At 34.8% G+C, this 24340-nt stretch overlaps 1 protein-coding gene across 7 annotated transcripts in view; it reads left to right on the top strand.

Annotated features, from left to right (window-relative positions):
* LOC129789527 (teneurin-a) overlaps window positions 1-24340 on the top strand; it is a 383778-nt gene that overhangs the window by 251315 nt on the left and 108123 nt on the right. For 2 of the 7 annotated variants that reach the window (XM_055826359.1, XM_055826355.1), the window contains exons 1-2: window positions 17388-17654; window positions 21186-21524. The exons of 2 other annotated variants lie outside the window; for them this stretch is intronic. In XM_055826359.1, the coding sequence (XP_055682334.1) occupies window positions 21382-21524 (143 nt within the window). In that variant the 5' untranslated portion in view covers window positions 17388-17654; window positions 21186-21381. Of the gene's footprint in view, window positions 1-17387; window positions 17663-20969; window positions 20988-21128; window positions 21525-24340 lie in introns of those variants that run through there. 3 more of the 7 variants (XM_055826356.1, XM_055826357.1, XM_055826358.1) reach the window with 3 other exon arrangements.

The following is a 24340-nucleotide window of genomic DNA, read 5'->3' as shown; positions in this document are numbered from 1 at the left end:
GAAGATGATTTAATATCTTGTAATGGAGAAAATTGTGGATTGAGATTGTTAGATAAGATTTATTTATTTCATTGAGCTTTTAAAATTATTTTCAGGGAAAATGCAAAGTTTGTTTGACTAATTAAGGGACGACTTTTAGGAGCGATTTTACAAGAAATTTTGAAAACAAAATATTTAAAGTGTCCTTGCATTCTAATTAAATTAATTCTAATTGTTGGACCATTCTTTTTTTTGAAAATCAAACCATAAACATCTCATTTAATCAATTTCGCATGAACTGAAGCTATACTACGAAACATCGCTGTATATATAATTCTACAGAATATATACTCTGAAGATCCTAAGGAGATACACAATAGAAAATTTGTCCCGTCCTATAGGACATTGATACTTGGTACCAAATTAATCAAGATGAAATATCACTCGAGACTTAATATGTATAAGTCCTTTGGCTGCAAACAAATAATTCACCTTTTGTCTAATTTGCCCCTCCTGAGTCCTCTCACAGTGCCCGTAAAGGAAGGAACAGAAAGTGAAATACTCGCCTCATCCACTTCCTGGAATTTATTATTCTATTATCTCGCAATATCTCTTCAATAAATTAACTATAAAAATACATCATGTGCCTCTTTAATTATTTACAATACGACACAAATGAAAATCACAGAATATACATCCTCCGACCAGTATAAAGGAAATGGTATTAAAATATTCTCGTGGGTCCTAAATTAAACATCAACATGTGTATATGCATACCTTACAAAAAGAGAACGGTGGTCGCATTATTTTTCATTTTCACAAGCTTTTTGAAATGCCTCTATCCGAAGCACAGAGGAAAAACTTTCCCAATAGAATGGCCCCAGAGGGGAATTGAATTAAATGCCTTTTTGTGGGATTTTTGTGGTGAATTTTCCGGTTAGAAAGCAACCGCATATAAGAAAAACTATTGTGTGAAAGACTTTCTCTGTGATCACAGATTAATAGTTGTGGAAAATAAAAAAAAAAACAATTTTTTTTAGAGAAAACTCATAAAGTGAACGTCTTAATTGCTTTCATTTGCGAATTTTCCATTTGGAAATCTTCAAGCTTTTTCAAGTGGGATGGAAGGTCAAAAAGATTGCGGTCAAAATGGAATCACCATAAAGGAAGAATTTCACAAACATTTCCACTTGTGTGAGTTCTCTTCATGAAGAATTCCAATTTCCTTCGCTCTTTTATTTATCTTTGCATTATCTCGGTGGAAAGGTGATAAAAGGTACGAGACAAGGCAGCAATTATATGAAATTTCTGAATTTTACCATATCCCTCGCATACACCATGACAAACATTTCACACTGGTGCCTTGGCAAAATAACTTCATGCCCTTTTCGCCTTACGAATTGTCCTATACGCGCGGCATTCGCATTTGTATAGCCTTATATAATCTTGAATTCCAAGTGCCCTCCTCCCCATTTTGGCACAAGAATATACCATGTAAATGTACCCACATTTATATATCCTACTGCCACACAGGTTTGACGGGGACCCGTTCCGTGAGAAGGTGGTATGTTTCCACATAATGTATCTCACAAGGGTTGGGATGTCATGATACGCAGACAGAGCTTCGGTGTGTGTATACGCTTTTAGGCGAAAGCGAAGAAATAACATTTACCTTCATTTAATTGTGGTTCAGGATCGCGCGCGGGGGCTTCCGCCGTTGATTTTCCGCGCCAACCATTCCCTTTCGCACTCATGCCCTTTTTATCCAAAGCCTGGGTTTTTAGTGCGAATAATGTGAGCATAGTGGGTCGTTACTGATTTTTTGGTTGAGCGCGTTGCTGTATTTTGCACGTCTTGTGCTGAAAATTGGGATAAAAATTATTCTCTCGAGTCGCACGCTGGGGTGTATCGCAATAGAGCGCACCCGGGGACACCCAGGAGATGGTGTGACATCCCCCATTGTAGTCACATTGGTGAGGTTTTCTCTTCCTTCCTTCCTGCCATCCACCATTCCCACAGTCACATTAGGCGAAATTGTTGCATTACTACAGCTTCTGTGTTGTGTGAGAATGGAAAAAAGAAGGTGGGAAAGATTCATCTCTGAAAATGTTGGAATTGACTGTAGGCAGTCAATTTACACTCACTTCCTTAAAATGTATACTTCTTTTGTATCTTATTTGCCATACACTATATACTTTGCAATTATCCAGTTTATGAATGAAATTTTTTGTGCATATGTAAAATATGGGAAACATCTTAACCATTCTAACTATTCTAACCCTAGTTATTGTCTTAAATGGAAAAAGTTGAAGAAATATTGATAATGAAAAAACATCCAATAAATAAAAATTTTATCAAAAACTCATTTACTTTTGGTTGAAAAATTAATTTAAAAATCTATTGTTTTCAATTTTCTTATAATCTTGACCTTAACAAAATATTCCTTCCTTGTTGTCAAAGTGTTAATTACATTTATATTAAAAGTTATGTATGCTTAAAAAAAAATTATATTCAGCATAACGGAATTAGTTCTCTTTGTTAGCAAATGTCATAACTGCATTGTGTTTACATTACGTTATGAATTAATCATCTTCTAAAATTTCCCATTCTAACAGAATTTCATGGCGTAAAAGATCATTAGAGATGTAGCGGAAGCATTTTAGTAAAATGACAGTATGAGATATTTGCGTATCTTGCTCTTTGGGATTCCTCAATAATTTAATATTCCTCAATGCGGCTATAAAATTAAAATTATGTAAAGTAAATGGAATAGTGAGGTTCCCCCCATGTCATGTGCAATGTTCAGAAAATTCACATGTGCTTCGCCGTTTATCGCAGTTAAATCGTATTTTATTGAACTGAATTTAATTTGTGAATGCGCCAAAATGCAGCACCAGGCGTCAGCATATTCAATTTATGCTTATGTTAAGTTGCGTGAATTCCCAATAAAACCATCCGCACACTCCTAACTCAACCCCATCATTCACATTCATGTGCGATTTTCGAGTCTATTTGGCTAGCCTATGCTGCACGTGGGATTGAATGTACTATTTAGAGGGGGGGGGGGGGATTTACATGTATGTTTATATGTAATGTATGAATTATTGTAACTTTAGGTGAAGGAAACAATTCTACATTCATTGATGATTTTTTTTCTTTCTCGTCGTTTCAGGTAAGGAAACCATGCTGAAGAAATTTACGAAGATTACATTGGAGGTAAATGACACATATTACATTTTCCCATCGATATAATTGACAATTTTCGGGAATTTTTTTTCACATGATTCCCATACGCAAACATGAAAGTCTTTCCACGCGGAACTCTTCTTGCGAATATTTTTTTTGTCAAAATATGCGAAAGAAGTATATTTTGTCGTGGGGAGCGCAAAAAATCCACGGAAAGGAAATTTAAATCAAATTAATTTGCATGTCGTATGAATAATCAAAGGCTTCTCATGCCATGTAATTACATTTTGTGAACGACGATGATGACACATGAGGGAAGAGATGAACGACTGAAAGATTGACTTTATACAGTCGTTTTTCTCAATAAATTTTATATATACTTTACTTGAGAAGACCCATCGTACAGACTTTCTTTGTGTGGAGCAAATTAAGTGCCAAAAAGATTATGGGAGTAACACCCAGGGACTGGTGCGCAGTAATCTAATGAATTCGCGTACATATTTCATAATTTTGTGCTTCACTTAAACCTAATTAGATTTATATTCGTTTATTCAGTGCGTGGTGTACGTTTGAAGAGACATGGTTTTCCTTTTAAAGATACAAGGAAAATACAAAATCCGATACAGAAGCATAAGCATAATACAACATTGATTACTGAAGAATATATTCTTTATGCGGATATTCTTAGTTTACATTTAAGTATTAACCTTTAAGTATATAGTAGTTTAGCATATTTTATCAATTCAGCGTTACGATTTTTGATTCGATTCACTCAAATACATAATTTAACAACAAAAAATAACGGAAAGTAATCACAAATTTGAGTGCTTTAAGCTCTGTTCTCAATTATCAGAATTTCGTGGAGAGATAATTGCAAAAAATCACACTAGGGGAGAGCGGGGTTAAAAAAGTCACTTAAGGGTTTAGTAAAAGCTCAAAATATAATATTTCCCAAACAGATAAAGCGAAATGTATAGCTCATTTCTTTAGGAAATTTACTGCCCTACAATTCTTTCTCAGATCATTTTGTTCTATCTATATAGGAAATATGATATTTTAGGCATTTTCCAAACCCTTAAGTGACTTTATTAGCCCCGCTCTCCCCTAATAACAATTTGAAGTTTTTGAGGAGCATAAAAATAAATTCGATTGTTATGAAAAAATGAAATTGTCAGCGATGATTGTATGATGAAGTTTTTTTTTGCAAAAAAAACTAATAACTCCTAAACCTATATACAATTTTTGTGAATGCTGAATTGATAAAAAAAAAATATTTGAAGGACCGTTGAAAATTATATGATGGTCTCGGATTAAATTCAGTGAAAAAGCATTTTAGTTGAGGGGATTTTTTCTGCATTTCACGAGTGGCATAAAGAACAATTAAAAGGGGAATTCTGCAGTTGCGTAAATTTTTCCATGCAACAATGTTTGATTTTGGTGTATTTAATTGTGTGCGGACGTTGCACATCTGAAAGTCAATGAAAGATGGCAGATGCCACTAGCACGTGGCATTGAACATCTTTCGCCTTGCCGTTAAACAGATCACAGAATGGGAATTTAAAGGAATTGTATGTTGTGCATTCCGAAAAGATTGGGCGCCTTTCATTGCGAAGCAGCGCTTAAAAATGTCGCGAAGAAAAAAAATGCGAAAATTTAGAGAGATCCAGATGATTGTTCAGTCGAATTTGAAGAAACAGAATGACTTCCTCATTTATTTTCCCTGATATCATCAGGTGGAATTTTTAAATCGCTCACTTGGACAAATTTCTCTTGAAAGGTGTTAAAGGAAAAAATGTGCAACTTTCTCAAATGCCATTGAATCGGTTACTTTATCATCTTCTTTTGTTGTGCCGAAACTATTGGAGTTTTTTCTACTACAATTCCATTAATCGGATAAAGTCGCAGTAATATATTACCAAACTAATTCGTTCCATATAATTTGATTTTGATTCTTTCAACGCGATTTATTTTAACCCTGAATTTATGGAGAGAAAAAAAGATTATTTACGAACGCGCTGGAGTTAAAAATTCTCGAATTATTGAAAATTTTTCGTTTATCCACTGACAACAAAGAAATGTTGAGAATATTTTTTGTCATTTCGTCAATACAGTAAGCATCCCACATTACGAATTATGCTTTTTCTCTTCACATTTAATAAAATGCAAAAAATATCTACACTATTGATTTTCAACGATTTTTATTCTTATGAACAACGTTTGTGTTTAGAATATTTGCAAAAAAACTGGTCATTATACATAATGCAGTATCCACTGATGATAATTTCAGGTGTATTGCCAGTTATTCTTGATGAGAAGAATTATTTCAGTTTCAAACTCTACCGCCTCTACGTTATGCTAATACTATTAATGCGGATATTATCTCGAAATGTTCTCTATTTTGTATTGCAATATTTCACACTTTATGCTGTCATATGATGTCCAAAATTCCAAATCAAATTGTGACTTGTTTGCATGGAATGGACTTGTTGTTATGTACATCCCATATAGCTTCCTCATACGGATCACTAGTAGTTCCGGCTTTACAGGGATGGCTTTTAGGTATGCAAAACCGTATATAGTGAATTATAACAGAACATGGTTTGGGGGAGACAGAATTTAATCATGTTTGAATGATTGAAATTCATTCAATAGCAAATGCGTGTGGACTCAAAATGTTCCTACTTCCAATTCATGTTGTCGATGTTCTCACCCAGTGAAATAAAGCAGAAATATATATCATTTATTGTCAAAATGTATCATAAGTTCCCCAATCAGTGTGGTCCATACATAAATATTGCACAATTTTCTCGGGATGTGATAAAAAAACAGATATTTGTTTGCTTTTTTCTTGTCCCTCATCCACATACAAAGTTCAAATCAGCAGTGAAAGGGAAGATGGTCTTTGGGGATAAATGTTAACTGCATGTGATCACATGCATAATTCAGTACAGAGAAAAAAATTGTATGTTGTGTATTATACCCCCCAATTGGAGCGTCTATTGCATCCGTTTTCCTCTGCAAAGTGTATCGTTAAAATTTTTGTAAACTCCCTGGGGAGGAGAGAGTAAAAGGAGAAAAAAAAAAGTCAACATGACATCGCGATCATATAACCCATTAAATTCGAACATATGCCGGTGGTACGTACATGTATTTATGTTAAATTGGGTGCTCATACGAATGGTTTGTCTCTAGCAAGTGTGGCGGGAGCAAAAATGTTTTTAAAATATCAAACGACAGACCGCCCAGTCGGCATTTCATACCCAACCAACGAGCGCGAGACTCACAAATATTTCGATGTGGCTAATTAGAATGCAGCGACAGAAAAGAGAAAAAAAATTGTACCTCAATTAGTAATAGGTTCAGGCTTTGGGATATTCTCTCTCCCACATCCACTATGAACTTATTTGCTATCACCGCCATCACAATATTATCAGACAAACACATCATTTCCCGATGCGCCTATCAATTACGGTAATGCGTCGCTTTTCACGAATAAATACCTCTTCCTGTTTTATCAAGCCCTGAATCATACAAATACATTGGAATCCATGTGGATGCTGGAGAGGATGCACAAAATGGCAATGATTCATGGTACATTTGCACAAGTCTTCTCGACTAATTTAATTATATTCAGAGTGTTTAAGACTTCCCACTTCGTATAATGTTAGTAAAATTTAACTTTTACTCTTCATTTCATGGGGAATATAAAAAAATATATATCTTTAGTTAAGACTTTATCAAAGTGTTTTATAGTCGTAGGAGCCAACATCCAATATTAAGAATTTGATGGCCGCCAAGGATCTCTTGGTCTGTTTGCAGGTTTTCTGCAGTTTTTTTTTAAGTTAGAATTTTACGTATATTCTAATTGTAAGAAAATCAAACAACTTATTATAACTATCCGAACGATCCTAATTTGGGTATAATACATGAGCATCACTCTCGAGCAGGTTTACAATCTGAGTATTTGAAAGTTAAACTACACAATATTGTAAAATTGTGGTTTTGTTTATATTTGTTTTAGAGAATTTTTTCTTAGTCTGTGTGGCAATATCATGATTTTCTTACCCATCCCATCCTGTGAACATTAACTATTTTCTGAGAAAATATAAAACCCACTGGGAGATCGCAATCCCTAATCACCAAAATCATCCCTAATTTCATACCAAAGCACCCATTAAGGTGGTCCATGGTATTGGTTTCCTCTTGTACTAAAAGGATTTATTACTTATGCAAGACTCGAAAATCCCTCGCAAGTTTATTTTCTCAGGCATCTTCTCTCCTTAGAGTCATTTTATATTCTTCATTTTTCTGTTTACACAAAGATTTACTTTTTCTCGTTTTGTGTCATTTATTGCATTTTAGAGGGGCCAAAGAGGCAAAACTCTCGGAAAAAATCCACTTCTTTTCATTTGCTTCAAATTTCCCTCCGTTGAAATGCTGGAATATTTTGGCTGTGTTTATTTCAGAGACAGCTTTTTTCTGCTGAAGTGATAAAAAGGCAAGATAGAACAATAAAGTGCGTGCTAGTAGTTCAATTTTCTCACACCATGCATTAAACATTGGATGAGAGGGGTGGCTGTGTATTTTATAGTACATACGCATATTTGAGATAAATTGCACGAGCGAGGCAAATTTTTGTAGGAAAACAGTTGAAAAAATGTCAATAAGTCCTACAAATAAGCTTATATTGTACCATCAATACTGTGTATGTATATATCTTCACATCATATTTATAGAAATATAAACTTTTATTGAGCCAACAATTTTCCCAATTTCACCCAAAGCTTAATATTCAGTGAAATGTGCTAAATGCAGCATGGAAGGGTGGCTTGGGTGTCGGGCATAGGGTTTTCGATCAACATATCTCCTTGCCAAGGCTGCAGGCAAGAACATAAAACATATTCTCCTTTCGTAAATTGCTCTCTTTCTCCATGCAAATTCCCATGTATATGTATAGCATTCGATGTCATGAACCCTGTAGATATTTTCCGTATTATAGAATATATCTCTCTATTCAGAGGAGATTTTGCAAAAAGTTTGCCATATATAGTGAGAAAGATGAAAGTCTAACAATATGATATGAGATTTGTAGCTGCTGTCTCCGCTTTCATCCAATTCGGCGAATTTTCCAAATTTAAAGCCACAATTTTTCTTTTATTTTAAAAGCAAATCCTTTTTGGAGACTATTATCTCTTCACGTTGTGTTTTCTCCTTCTTCTGCTCTTCACCCATCCTTACCAATTCCTCACTCGTTGTTTTGCTCATGTCAGAAAGGAAGGGACGATTGCAACATATTTTGCAATGTTTTTCATTTCCTCAAACATTCTGTGTGTATGTATGTGTATAGATAAATAAGAATGGGAGTTCATTATGGAGGCAATGTCAACTGTATGAAGAGGTGGATTAGAGCTGAAATTATTGTCTTGTTTAGTTCACCACCAACTATTTCTCTGCGGAAATACTGGTTGTACATTTAGCATAACTTTGGTCATAAAACTGGACAACATGAACAATTTAACTCTCTCATAGTTTCATTTCGCGAAAGATATTGCTAGTCATTAAATTTCTTGTAAATTGTGAATATAACAAAAAATATATTCAGCTCTTTATCTGTGCTTCTGTTATGAAAATTTTATCGTCATTTTATATTGACACTCCAGGCTAGGCGTTAGTGTTGCTCTCCATCGAAAGCACGGGTGGTGCGTCTCTAAATTTATCATATTCATCGATTTTCATTCGCCCCATATTTGAGAAAGGAGGCGCACAGGAAGAGCAGAAAAAACGCTGAAGAGGCTGGAAGAGAAATTTTCTTTATAGTAATGGAATTTGTAAATATTTTAGCATTTCTTCTACTTCATTTTACTTTTATTTTCTCTACATATAGCACATTCGTACATTATATACACCGCCCGAAGCTAAAACCAACTCTGTACCAGATTTACGGCAGTCTCTCGCTCCCCTGTGCTTATATCTACAATAGATCCCACCACATATTGCACATATGTACATGGCACATAAAAAGAGATTATATATGAATTGATATTTCTTACACTTTATATCTCAAAGATGACGTGCCTATCGTGAGGAATTTACTATATAAAAAAAACTTTACTACACATGGAGATTCATTTTGGGATTTCTCCATCCCTTGTCGCAACTTCTTTTTATTGACTTGCAATAGAAAATTTTATTCACAACACTCTGAGTGATTCATCAAAATTGAATTCTAAAACCCACAGAGCCCCCGCGATGCTTTTTACTTTTAATCACCAATAAAATTTATATACGCACCAATAGTTTATGGGTGGTAGATTAAATTCCCAAGAGTATCATCCTTGCACTTAACTTCCACTCTCAGAATGGGGTTCAATAAAATTTTCAATTAAAAATTTCTATTAGATGGGATTATTTTGTTCTTGTCATTAACATTGCGCCTTTTTCATCTCATGGTTAGAGTACTTCACTCATTACTAAAAGAAAAATCATCTTGTTATAAGGGAAATCTAAAATTATTCCCCGTCAAACGTTAGATTTTTGATTTAAAAAAATCTGACAACAATTGAAACGTTAGAAATGTTTTGACTACATAATCTTTTAAATTGTTTAAATATATCAGCAAAAAAAATTACAAATAAACTGAAAATGTAATAAAGGTACTCTAAAGGGTGCCATAGGTCTGATATATTTATTGGCGTAAGTGCTAGACTAAACAGGATAAATTAAAGTTGATTCGTCTGATTCATTGGTCGTCAAATGGTTAATAAAACTTCTATAAATTTTATTCTTTCCCAAACAATGCAACTCGTAGAAAACTCCTTCATATTATTGCAAGTATTGCGTGATACGATGAAATAAGAAATCAACTGATCAATTTCATTAAAAACGATAACCTCTGCCGCATTCCGGAAATACAGAAATTTATTGAAGCGTCCAAAAGGGGTTGCTCGCGCGCCCCTTTTTGGTGCGACACATCACCGCGCGTTGTGTTTATGCAGTTTTACCAATGGAGTGTGGAGAACTTTGAAGTCATGGAAAAAGGTCTCTCTGTTGTATGAATATGGGGAAAGCAAAGGAAGACCTGGGAAAAATATTACTATGCACATTGGCAATATAGAGAGAAAAGTTCCCAACAAACGTCTGCATTGTGTGCAATGGCAGAGTAAACAATTTCTTCAAAAATATTTTATATTGAATGTCATATGTCGAGCATATGAATTATTTGTGTTTTGTGTATGAAGAAAACCAGAAACAGAGACAGGCAAATATGTACTCAATCCACAATTTCATTCCAGAATGCTTTTGCATAAGCTTTCGCCGGTCTTTCACTACCCTCCTCCCACGCTCCCCTTTTGTGTCTGTGAAAATTTGGATTTTCCTGCAATTTATCGCAGACTTTTCGGGAAGGTTTGTAAAGGGCTCGGGGCGGTGAGGAGCTTATTGTATGGGTTAGGGGGTACGGAAGGGTGTATTTGCATTTGCACAGTGTAAACTCCAAATGCATTTATTATACAATATTTATCATATTCAACATCAACATTAATAAGAATGAGAATTTCAATTCTCCCGCTCAAATTGCTTGTTGTTTCATCTTGTGATTTTCCCTATTAAACTTTCATTGTGCTCCGTTCATATACAAATAGATCAAAGCGATGCGGATGAAAGAAAAACCCCAAAGTGAAAATACCACGAAGAAGTTTTGGTTATGAAAAAAAGAAAACCCCGGGAAATCATAAAGCCGAAGCAGAAATTAATTTAATACCTGAAAGAGCTTTCTCCACATCAAGAGTATGGGGCTATTTAAGTTTAAACGTGTTCACTTTCTTTTTATTATTTTGCGTTTTTCTGTTATGATTTATACAGCATGGTTTTTGTTCTTCCTGCACACTATACAATACTTTTGGGGCACTGCAAAAGATCTTGTATGTGTAGAAGAATTGCATTTTACCTATCAATTTTGTTAAAAATTGGTTAATTCTTCTTCTTTTTGAATATTTCTTTTGTATCATTGAGGAAAAAATTAATTCAGATTTTCCAACATAAAAGTATTATTTCACTTGAATGTGAAAATTTTCTAATGCTGATAATTCTATAAAAATATTATAAACGAGGTAAATTGTCGCTTCGCTCCAATTTACCTCGCCCCGCTTCGCGGGGATTTGTTGCGCTTCGCGCAAATTTTAGAGAGAAAATAAAATGTGATGGTTTAAAGGCAGATTTGGGCCACTTATCGATCCCAAAGAAAAAATTTCCAAAGAGAAGAAATCATTTTCATACAACACTTTAGGCGCCAAATTCAAAAATTTGCAAAAACTGCATGAAATCTCTATGGGGGCTACCTGAAGGGGGGCTTTGGGGGGAAAATGGATACGGCTATCTGAAACGGCCTGTTATAAGGAGCCTCTGTACCAAATTTCATCGCGATCGGACAAACGGTGTGGATTTGTATAGAAAAGTCGGAACGACGATTACCAACAAACAGGCCTTTCTTTATTATATAGATGGGAAGCTCTCATCGAACGAAAAAGAAGAAAAATTGCAAAGAGAAGAAATCATTTTCATACAACACTTTAGGCGCCAAATTCAAAAATTTGCAAAAACTGCATGAAATCTCTATGGGGGCTACCTGAAGAGGGGCCTTTCTTTATTATATAGATTAGATTCATTTAAGAAAGCTGAGAAAAATCACACATTTAACATTTTATTTAATTTTTAATATTTACAAGAACTTTATGAATGACCGTCTTTTGTGTGTATGAAACATTTACGAACATACATACATAAAATAGAAAAACAGAGAACGCAGAGAACAAAACTTTTTTGGTCAACATTTCTCCTCTTGATGGGTATGTGAGGGAATGTATTTGGGTGGATGGTATACTCCTGGAAAGAAAGGTGGTCCCCTAGCAGCCCCATTTTATCTTATTTCCATTTTGCAAAGTGAAAAGTGAATAAACTTTTCCCTAAAACTTTGTCTTTTTGTATGTTTTTTTTCCATCGTCACAAAGGCATCACTCATCCATCCCTTGTTGGATGTTTCTTGGCACAGATTTATAATGAAATGAAATTTAGTTATTAGTTTATGAAAGGTTCCTTTTGTATTCTCCATCCCATACCACGTGGGCGTCTTCGAGGAGCTCACCGTAAAAATTTCTCAACCAAAAACTTTAGCGGACACCTTTGAAAACTTCCGTTATGCAGTTTTCCCAAAGCCAAACGCGGATGGTAGATTTTTTGGCATGCAGTAGAGTGCAGAATTGTTGGTAAACCTGTTCTGGAATCAGAGGAATTTTCCAACTTTAAAGTCTCAGATTAACAAGAGCATAAATAAAAAAAATACGCTAAGTAGAAACATATGCACCAAGCACAAGAATTAGTGTAAGAGGATTTTCGCATATCTTGCAAATTTCTCGAATATAACTTTTATTTTTAGCAAAAATGAATTTTAATCAAAGTTTTATCATTCAATCGCTTCAGGTGTGCATCACTGCTTACAATTCTACGGGAAAGAACTCCATTTTTTTTTTTTAATTATTGCTTAATCAGTAAAAAGTGTGGTCATAAAAGCATATGTCTGTCTGGAAATTCACCCCTATAATGGTATATCAAATTACCTTATGTAGAAATTAATTTCTGGGGTGAATAATTCGGCTAACGTCACATTCACACTAGAAGCCAATTAAGAGGCGCATTCTGGTTGAACTCTACAAAATGCTTAATTTGTCAGACGTCATCAATGCATAAAAGAAACTCATTTTAATGTGAAATGACAAGGAGGTAGCCACTTGGAACAATCAAATTACAGTCAGAAAACAGAAATTATGTAGTTTTTTATGTATAAATTATGTAAATTATATGTCAAGAATAATTCAGTTGTTATTCACGAATACGAGTATATTTTATTCAAAAGCATAAGAATTATGAAAAATGTCCTGTTACGTTTCCTTAATAACTTCTTCTGTGATTTCTTGACACTATAGATTCTTGAGCGAATGTTAGATAATATTAAATACATAAACTACTTAATGCTTAGAGATACTTCTAGGATATGAAACGCGATTCTCATTAACCCCGTCTATTACAAACAATTCAAAAATTTCTGGAAATAATTTTCCTTAGGGGAAAAAATAAAAAAATATTTTGGCGCTACGTCCCATATAGGAACAGGACCGGCCGCCCTATATGATGTTGTTGTTCTCCTTGCGGAGAAGTAGTGGGCTGCCTTGCTAGATACTACCACGTGTGGGCCATTTTACGGATAGGAGTGTATCAATCTCCTGATCCAACCGGTCAACGTGATCTAATTGCACGTTGGCGGATGGGGTGCGTTGCCGGGTTCTGTATTCGAGCCGTCGACCACCCCAGGCCCACTCCTTAGGGGAAAGCGGGGCTAATAAAGTCACTTAAGGGTTTGGAAAAAGCCTAAAATATCATATTTCCTAGCTAGATAGAACAAAATGATCTGAGAAAGCGTTGTAGGGCGGTAAATTTCCTAAAGAAATGAGCTATACATTTCATTTTATCTGTTTGGAAAATATGATATTTTGAGCTTTTTCTAAACCCTTAAGTGACTTTTTTAACCCCGCTCTCCCCTATGGTTTTACTGTTTTAGAAAGACTTTTTTGTGAATTTTTTTTTATTCTACTGGACTCACTTCACCCGTCATCTCCATCTATACGGTGCATAATGCAAAATGTTAATCTACTACCTACTTATCAGGCAAAAGACAAAACCTAAAGACGTTACGCGCGAATGGATGTTTAACTAGTGTAATGTATACTTTCGTATCAAACATACCGTGCGTTATAGTATAAACCAATATACCAGAAATGACGGAAGATGCTGAGAACGTATCTAACGACACACATGATTTTATACGTGCCCTCCGCCACTCTTGTTAATAATATAAAATCACAGGGGTGAATTTTATGTACATATACCTACGGTGAGGGCTCATGCAGGTTATGTGTGTATAGAGGTTGAATATGTTGAGTTGGGAAGCATCGGTGGAAGTTTAGTCGTTTTGTACACATATCCCAGAGGCACATGTTGAACTAACCATACCCCCTTGTCATTTTGGGACTCTTGGTTTCCATCAACAACCCGCAAGGTTCAACTATGATTTTCCGCAATACTCCCATCGAGATTCCACCTCCGACATCCATGATTCCACATTGCATTACTGGGAGGGGGGTTTGTGTTCCATGATGGAGGTGAGTCACTATGACGGGATGTTGGTGTGAAGTGGGAACAAAATGCCTCTCATCGTGTGTGCATACGCGAGGAGTTGTGGGGAACTTTAAGGAAATTTCAAGGATTTTCTCCTGTAACTCCAATAGTAAGTATAAACAGCGGGTCGTGGGTGGCATGACTAGGGGTGACTCAACGGTAATAGATTGCACATAGTGCCAGCCCAGCATCCACCCCCCATTACTATTTATTTTCTCCAAGAGTGCTGAAATATTTACCCCATGACTCTCACTTTACTCCCAACATGTATATAAGGTAATTGCTTAAAGTGGCTCAATATCTGGTACATTTTTCCACATACCACAAACCGAAACAAAATGCATTTAGTAGTAAAATTCTGCGGTAATCCGCTGATCCCTCAGTCGATAGTGTTTTTGGGGGAGAACTTTCCATACATCGCGTTCAACTGTTCACGCATGGAAAGAGGTGGAGATTTCTCCTAAGGGTTTTGTGCTATCGGAAGCACCACATCCCTACAAAGCGAAACAACCGCCGTAGGATTTTGTGCATTAATTCTTATACATGAACACATCAAATTATGATTTACAGTTGAGAGGCTCATTTGATGTCGCTTGAAGAAGGATTTCTTTGATATAAGAGGAAAGACATAGACAATCTGATTATCTAATATCAAGTTAGTGGTTTAGAAACACAAAACACAACACAAGAATCCTGCGGTAAGAGGAACGAATCAAAAGGAACATCAACAGAAAACCACTAATTTGTACATATCTTCGGTACAGTGATTCCTTTACGTAAGCATGTATACCAGCTTTAACTATGTTTCATGTTCCACATCAAGTTTCAATGTAGTCGTTGAAGATGAAAATCCCGAAATCAGTGCTTAATAAATAAGGACTTGATATATAGCAATCTCTATGTATTAACTAAGCTTCTTACGAAACCTATGAGCAAACGACTATCTCCGACAGAACTATTTGAATTCTGTCGATTAGAACCTAATAGGTATATGAACCGAAAATAAATCGACTTAAATTAAATTTTTTTAGTTAAAAGAATTCTTGATTCAAGAGAACAACTAATCTTTGTAACAATTTGCATAATACAATCCCTAATAATTTCAGTGATTAGCGTTATCTTCCTCCACAAATCAAGTCCTTAAAATACATACATACATAGGTACATACATAATCAATCGTGTCCACGGTATTCACTTTCAAAATCAATCAAACAATTAACCAATTCGATTTCTATCGCTGATACCGCTTAGCCGCTATATATAGTAGTAGAACCCATCTAACGGAGGAAATTACGTGTAGAAGATTTGGTATCCTGTTGAGACGAATTGCAAAGTGGCACCGTGCAGCCACACCATGTATTCGGCATGTGGGTGATTGTACAAGTTTTGGAGCATCATTTTCACTCTCCCCCATTCCACCGGGGTATGTGTATGGGTAGCATGGGGCGAGTGCAATAAAAGGGAAAATCTTATTTTCATTTTCAAAGACGACGAAAAAAAGGACACTAAGGGGAATTTTATGTGAATCAGGGTGTGTGTCTCTCCATGCATGGCGACATAGTTAGATAGCGATGCGAAGGCAGTAAAAAAGGGAGGATGTGTGAATGTATGCGTACGGAGGGGTTGATGTCACGGTGAAGATTGTACCAGAGCCTAACCCCCGCTCCATTCGGGGGTGAGTGAGTAAGTGTCAGGGATGATGTTGGGAGACAGAGTGAGAGGGTAAATGAAGAGGAAAATGCCAGCAAAAGAGATCCTCCAACTCAAAGAGACAATGTTATGAGATTTTAGTGCATTTGGAGTGGAAGTCACTAAACGCATGCGTTCAATTATGATTTCGAGTACACTGTGTGTGCCATCGAACACCTTTTCACTGGCGTCGCACGATGTTACTTGGTTGTCTTATTAATTCGCGGAGTGTTTTTTTTTAAACTAAGATTTAAGTATGCCTGTAATATATGTTGAGATCAGATTTTAATAATCATTATGCTATATGGCATTGCTCTCCTAAAGCCTAATTCATTATTCATTAATCTCATTACCTCTCGAACTGTTCTGTCTTAAATACTTAGAGTTTATATAAAGTGCAACCACAGTCCGTGGTGTAACCTTATAATGCATCACTGTTAAGTAGATTAACATTTTGTAGTTATACCTTCTTTGGGAAAATTCCTATGTTTCCCAGCACTCTTCCTGAAAATGACCACATTTCTTTTGAATCTTTGATGATTTTTTTATTACCCCACCCCTTCACCCTTAGGCTTTCGGGTCTACTGACTCATGTAGATCTTTAATGATCTTATATGATAATTTAAAAAAAAATTGGTGAGAGGTACATACATTTAAGCGACTTATAGCACTTGTATCGGGCATAACACTCTTTCTAATGCATTGCATAGAATATCATGATCGAAAAGATGGGTTGTTTTGTTGGTAATTGTCAGGTAGATTGGGTAGGTTAGTCTATAATTGCCTCTAAACGGCTTGACCGATCGTTATGAAAAGTGAAAATTGACTTCATTGAATTTTCATTGGTTATATTCAACTCTGCTCGAGAAAATAATTCGAGCTTGTATTGACATTGAGATCTCCTCTTACCAATCCAAAAAAAAAAAGCAAGCAGTTTTCGGACACCGTCCAAACTTTCATCAGGTCTTATAGGAACAAATTTTACCTTAAAATGGAAAAATATTTTTCTATCTCAATGAAAACATTTTTTTTCTCAAAAGAACATTCCGAACATCTTATGCGACCCATGCACAAGAGTTTGGGTCTTCAATGGGAGATTTTTCTCACCACCACTACATATGTACCCGCATGACGACCTCTGGAAGAAGTGAGAGTGTAGTTGTCAGCTGAGCTGTCACTGACACGGCACTCCTGCATGTTGGTTCTTTCTCTGTGCAAGAACATGGCCCAAAAGAGAGTAAGAGAGAACGCATGCGAAGTAAAATTTGGGTTCACGGCACATCCGTCGGGTTCGGACGGTCTCTTCAGTCTGTTTCAGGTTGTTGCGTTAAATAGGCGAAACTGTTTACGCATCCGCGACGGACGTGTTCGATTGCCAAAAAGGCATCAATTATTTATCCATTTTATTCGCTATGTTGTGTGACACTACATATAAATTTGTGACAATGATCGTAGAAAAACTAATGTGAACTCTGTGTGAACTTTATTGCGTGTACGACGTGTGATTTTCGCACTTGGGATCACATTTTTTTTGTAAACCACCCCCAATATATCTCGTGTGTTATATAGTCGGGTAAGGAGGTTCTCTCATATTTGTTGAGATTTCGTACTTATGAAGAGCGCGCAGTGTGACGTAATAGGGACATTTTCCTTGCGATATTGCATGAAATGCTGTCGATCTTTTGCGTGGCAAGAGTATAAACTTTCAACAACAACACAAGCCCAAAATATATCTAATCAATGGAGAGGCTTTAGGCCCTCAAGGCACTGCGTATACGTCCCTACTTGGATGAATTTTAATTTATCATCCCCTCACTGAGCATCATTTTGTGTATATACTTTGCATATTTGAGTGCCCTCTTTTTCATGTGTCCCTTTCCTCTTTCACTTATACTTATTTTTTTACTCAACAACAATTAAATATTAATAAAGCACATAATATCCGGAAACGGCTACAAGACTCATTTTTTCTTCATTTTTACTACTCACCTGCGCAATTTTAATTAATTTGATATCCGTTTGACACGAAACTGCAATTTTCTCATGCCTCAGACCCCCAAATGATTGTTCTAAAGATTTTTGTGTGTGCTTAATTCAAAATTATTATTTTGTTTATTTTATAAGCTCCGTGACCTTACCGAAAATACATATTTCTTGAAATTGTTTTACACATTAACCATATCTTGGAAAAATCTTGGTCGTGAAACAACGTGAATTTTGTATGTGCTCTTCGAGATAAATAAGATGCAATTTATCACGCGTGACAGTTGGACAAGTGATGCTATTTGCTATATTTATTATACATAATTAAACGCATTGCTATTTTTACAATTTTTCCAACGTCTCCACCAACTGGGGCCTATTTATAGCAGGGTTGTATGATTGTTCTTTCGGTGGTGGTATGGGTCGGAAAATGGAAAAGAAAGGTGAAAAAAATAAAGGCCAATCATTTTACTGTAGTAGCATTTCCTATTAGCCGGAGTGGTGCAAATAAGGTATATATTCGGATTTATTTTACAATGTCCTTTAGATAAATTAGCTGAAATATCAAAGAGAAATTCTCAATTCTTCAATTTGGTTGTATTATCTTTGTGTTTTGTTATTTTGAAAAATCTATTATTATTTTTTTTGTTTTTTGATATTTGTCAAAATTATTGTTTAATGTTAAGTTTGAATGTTAAGCAATTAATTTCAATTTGACCTTATGGTGTAAAATTATATTTTGTAGCTAAATGAAATAATTAAGCAATAATTACATATTAATAAATATTGTTAAATACAGAAAATTGCATACCTACAATATATGTATATAATTGAAAAATAATATAGTACATTGTATGTATAAAAAAAATTAATGAAATATTTTAATGTTTATTTTTTTTCATTACATAGGTAACCTATATATTTTTTTAATCAGTTTTGATATATTTGAACAAAATTAATTGTCAAAAAATATGTATGAAAGGATAAGCTCTTCATAGAAAATTTATGTTTAATGATTTATTATATAAGAGTTATTAAAATGAAATATTTTATTCTTCTGTAATTATCTTCCATAATATTTTTATAGGTCAAACTTTTTTTCTTTAAATGATGTTTTTTTATAACTTCATTAACAAGTTAAATTGCAGATAAACTACATACATACATATTAAAAGTTCAAATAATTTCACAATTTAAACATTTTCAAAATGAGTTCCTGTTTGTAGAGAGGATTTGAGAATTTCTCATGTTTAACTTTCTTTAAAATGACTTTCATTTTATAATTTTCTTCAAATGGAATTTATTAAATGACTTAGCATGATTGTTCGTAATGCAACCGCCCAAAATATGTCTTCAGATTCACGCCTTTACTTATCAAAGTTGAATCTAAAGTAACAATTCCCATAAAAAAGAGAGCCAGCCTGTCTCTGTATAAACTTTCAACAGATATAAAGCCTTCCAACAACTTCTACATTTCGTAATATTTTTAGCCAAGTTCTTGGTGCACAAATTGACGCTATCGTGAATTCATTGATGAGTTGAAAGTCGCTCCATTGCAGCCGAGAGTGCCATTCGTGGTTGAAAGTGCAAAAGTTTTAATAGAATATTCGACTATGGGTGGAAGTTCAGCTTCTGTGGTGGGAATGGGGTTTTTTGGTGATGTGAGGGGTGAATTGGGTGAGGATTTCTCCAAACTCCCTTCCTCCAAGACATCAAAATAGAAATTCCTCGCGAAGATATACACACACACAAATTGGATTTACGGGGTAAGAGAGATCGGAGCTTTTGAATAATACCCCTTAATTCGAAGAAATATGTCCGTATATGATTCTCTCTTATGGGGTTTACATACCGCTCAATTGGACATTACTGGTCGCCTGGTGAGATGTGAGGCAAAAGAGTGAAGTTTCACTTAATCATAACACAGCAAGGAGGACTCTCACAAGCTGTGCCGACGCCTCGAGAAGAATTTGTGATGCTCTCCTATGTAAAAAGGCACACATAGGGCAAATTTATTTAAATTGGCTCAATTGAGTTTCATGATAATCATTTCTTCTCATTTAGAAAATCGTGAAGGAAATAATGTATGGGGATCAACAATGCAAGATGGGGGAGATGTGCGGTAGTTTAGTGGTGAAGTAGAATGCATCACCATACATCGCATATAGAGATATTTTATCCATTTGCTGGGGCAATTATTGTATCCAAATCATTCTATAGACGTTCATTAGTCCCATTCGAAAGGATTATTTTCATATTCATCCACTTCTATATTTATGCTTCTTTTTTCTCTCCATCTCTTGTGTATGCGTCTTCGCCACAAAACCCACTGAACATTTTGTACTAACTTATATACATATATGTAGCTATGTGTGGGAATCTTGAAATTGATGGAGCATGTGAGTGAATCCACTTTTGCCCCTGGAATGGTGTATGATATACAAAATATCTATATATGAAAGAGCGTCACTTTCCTTTCGGATCTCCCCGGTATATGGCTATAATTAATCTTATTGAGAGTGAGACGGGCCGAGAAGTGAGATAGAAATGAAATGTTTATTGCGAGTTAATTAAATTTTCTGTACAGAAATTTAAGCATATTGAAGAAAGTTTTAAGTACCGCTCCGGCAATGGATAAACCAACTCCTCCTTACATACAACTGAAAATATTCTAACCCGAACAAATACACAATCACGGGGTTCTTTCATCCAGTTGGAGGAGACGCTTTATACCCAAGATATGGGCTTAGATATTAATTTATCTTAGTCTCTTCATTCACCATCCTAAAACTCCACGCGCACACACACACTTACACACAACTCTTGCCAAACAACAATGAAATGTTGATTAGATCGGCATCAATTCATGAAATCAATTTATCAATTAAAGTCCAACAAACTCTTGAATATACATATATTGCTGGTATGAGTAGTAAAAAAAAGGGGAGGACGAATGAATAGAGGGAATTCTGGAAGAGTTATACCAAGTGCAAGAACTTGAGAATATTTTGAGAATATAATTATCCAATCCTCCCTTTTTTTTTCGTATATATCCCGTGCTCAGTGCGAGAAATGATTTATGTTTGAAAAGTTGGTGTGTACATGTTCATTGTCTCTTTAGTGCTCGCATACACAGTATAAGAACTCAAAGAGAAAGAGAGAAGTTTATCATCAAAGTGTAGTGCCGAACATGGCCAATTGTCCCAGGCATCCATTGAAGTGAATCACAGGAAGAAATATTTGATACTCTTTTATCTTCTCCCTGAATGATATAAAAGGGGGAGGTGACCCTCCCTTTCTCTACATTGCCCGCCAACATGACGATGAAATCTATGAAGTACTCCGATTGTGACACCATAATGGATGGATACAATCCAGTTCCGCCACCATTGCCACGGCGAGTGCCGCCAGTTAGGAATATTTATGCTGAACCATTCACATCTGAAACCAGTACTAACAGGTAACCAAATAAAAAAAAGAGTTCTCACATTGACACCACACATGCAATAAAATGAGAAATATCTTCTTTCAAACCTCCCTGGTGTTCTGTCCGCCACAGTAAATATCATATTTTATTGGATATATTCTACATTATGTTGCGTTAAATTCTTAAGCGCTCCCAGTATCTGGGAGGTGTGCTGTTGATTTCTCATGCGGTGTGCCCACCCAAGGGATCAATTTTAAATTCAATATGGTGTACCAGTATACATTGTTCCTTTTGGATAGTTAAGACTTTAAGTAAAACTTTCAGGTATTATATGGTAAAAGTAAGTCAAGATCAAACATACAATACCCACAAGGATTCAAATAATATGCAATGAAATATTTTGCTTAATTTTAAAACTTTCAACTCTGGAATCAAATTTTAATCATTTTCGTAAAGGAATAATATATAAACAAAAAATATTTCTGTAAATGAGGATTATAAAATTTTATTTTCTTTATCATCAATTCCAAAATCAAAAATCTTCTAAATAATGTACCTACCTACATGCTAAAAGTGCTAAAGTATTCACTGTATATTTTTTCCAAAAATTATATTATAAAATTTTCCGTTAGAAACAGTTTAAAAATCTGGCAAATATTTGCTAAAATTGCAAAAAATAACGTCACTATAGCCACTGTCGATAATTTTTGAAGAATTAATAACGTCATTGTTTATATTTTTAAACAAATCTTTGCCGACGTTTTCAAACTGATTCTTGTTGAAAATGAAAAGTTTTTTTTGGCAATTCCTAAATTTCGATTTGAGCCTAGACTATTTACTTAAATGAGTGGATTTCTCAAACCAAAACGAATAAACTCCTTTGATATTTTAAAGCAAAATAAAATGACAATAAAAATAATAGGAAATAGTACACCGCAAGTATTTCATTTGAAACGCCTTGATATTGAAGATTTACTCATCCACAATTTTAAGTCACTTTGAATCGAATCGTATTTCTTCCAACGGCTCATTTTATTCTTGAGCTATTTGAATAAAATTACCCTCATAATCCCCATACCTACAACATTCTGTGCAAAAAAAAAACCTTCTCTCAGAAAAAAATATATGAGAAAGTTCGATGCCTCCCTTTCATGTTGAATGTGAATTGAAGATCCAAGAAATAGGATACGCAAGCATAAACGGAAATTTGATTCTCAAAATTTGGTCACCGTGACCGCCCAGATGGAACATTCTTCGGAACAATCTTGACCAAATCACCATAGAGATTCGCAGTGTGAAGACGGGGCGCAATATGTGGTTCACATGACATTCCTTCTTCACTTCACAATTGTCCATATAACTTTCAATGGAAGCTAAACGATAAGAAGCCCGATAATTGTCATTGGAGATTTTATGACCCACATTTAAGAAATCCACTTTGGAAACAAGCTGAGAGAGATTTTGCGGAAGAGTCTTTGAAAGCATTTAGAGTCTATAGAGGAGTATTCTCATTTCCTCATTGTCAAATCTTAACTTTAATGTGAAAAGATGGAAGACAGAAGCTCGGCTATAAAACATTATTTAAACCCCCCCCCCTCGAGCTTAATACATAATTTATAGAACATTTCGTCGGGTGAATACTTAATTCGGTGACCGGAGTACGATGGTGGAGTTTTTTTTTAAACAAGAATAGAAAATGAATTATTGAAAGGAAGTAAATTTCAAAACAAATAAAATAAACCCCATTTTTTAGACTACCATCTTTCGTGTCTCATATCTATTGTATATATGTACATATCTGAATTTATATATAAAAAATCTAATTATAATTCCCCATGGCATAGCAACCCCTAAGTCAACGAGTGAAAGTGTATCAATTAAATTTTATACAATAGTTTGAAGGGTTTAAACTTTCACCAAAAAGATTATTGCTGTGGCAACGAGGATTTGTGTATCCTGGAAATATTTTATCGATCATTCGTTGGATTGTGGGTGCGAATGAGTCGAATAAAAATGCCCCATTTGATTCATACGTACACTATCATAGATAATCATCACCCCTTGAATTTCTCCATACCAACGATGCTCTTGAGGGTGATTCAAAAAATAGACTCTCCTCGTGTCCGTTGTATATGTATGTCTATTTCTAGCAGCTAACTCGTGTTAACCATATGGTAAATTGGGTGGTGAATTATTAACTTTTCGAAAAGCAATAAATCATAAATTAACGTTCAATATTTTTCCCTCAAAACATTCGGAAAAACTTTCTACAAGAGACACTTTGTAAATGTTTAATGAGGAATATTCTGAAATGATGTTTATTTCTCACAGCTATATATATTTTGAGAGTCATGTCTCAGCCAAATGGATTTCAGTAGTTTTATTTTGAAAATTGTCCATCGATGTATTTCTTGAGAAATCTTCTAAGTCGTCAAACTTTGTAATTTGTTAAATTTAAAATATATACACATTTAGGTAAACTTCCTGAACATAAAAACATTTTTAAGGTCTGCTGTAAAACTATATATGGGTTTTTAAAAGTAAATCGACGATAAATTTAATTTTAAAATTGGAAATCAATAAGAAAAACATTAAGCACAATTTTCATTTTCTTCTCACATTTTTTCAACATTAAATATTAATTTCTCTTTTATTAAATTAAAAATAAAGCGAGAAAACATAAATTCATAAAGTTTTATAAGCACAAATTTGATTTTCAATTTCTCTTCTCACACAATCTGAGAAGGGGGTAAGAGTGCAAATTTTCAGATAAATATGCACGGAAGAAAAAGCAAAATAAAAAAAAGGATTTTGGTGTATAAAGGCGTGAAAAACTCGGTAGGGAAATT

The sequence above is a fragment of the Lutzomyia longipalpis genome, chromosome 2 (assembly GCF_024334085.1).
Source record: "Lutzomyia longipalpis isolate SR_M1_2022 chromosome 2, ASM2433408v1".
Taxonomy (NCBI): Eukaryota; Metazoa; Arthropoda; class Insecta; order Diptera; family Psychodidae; genus Lutzomyia; species Lutzomyia longipalpis.
This window is presented reverse-complemented; position numbering and strand designations above follow the sequence as displayed.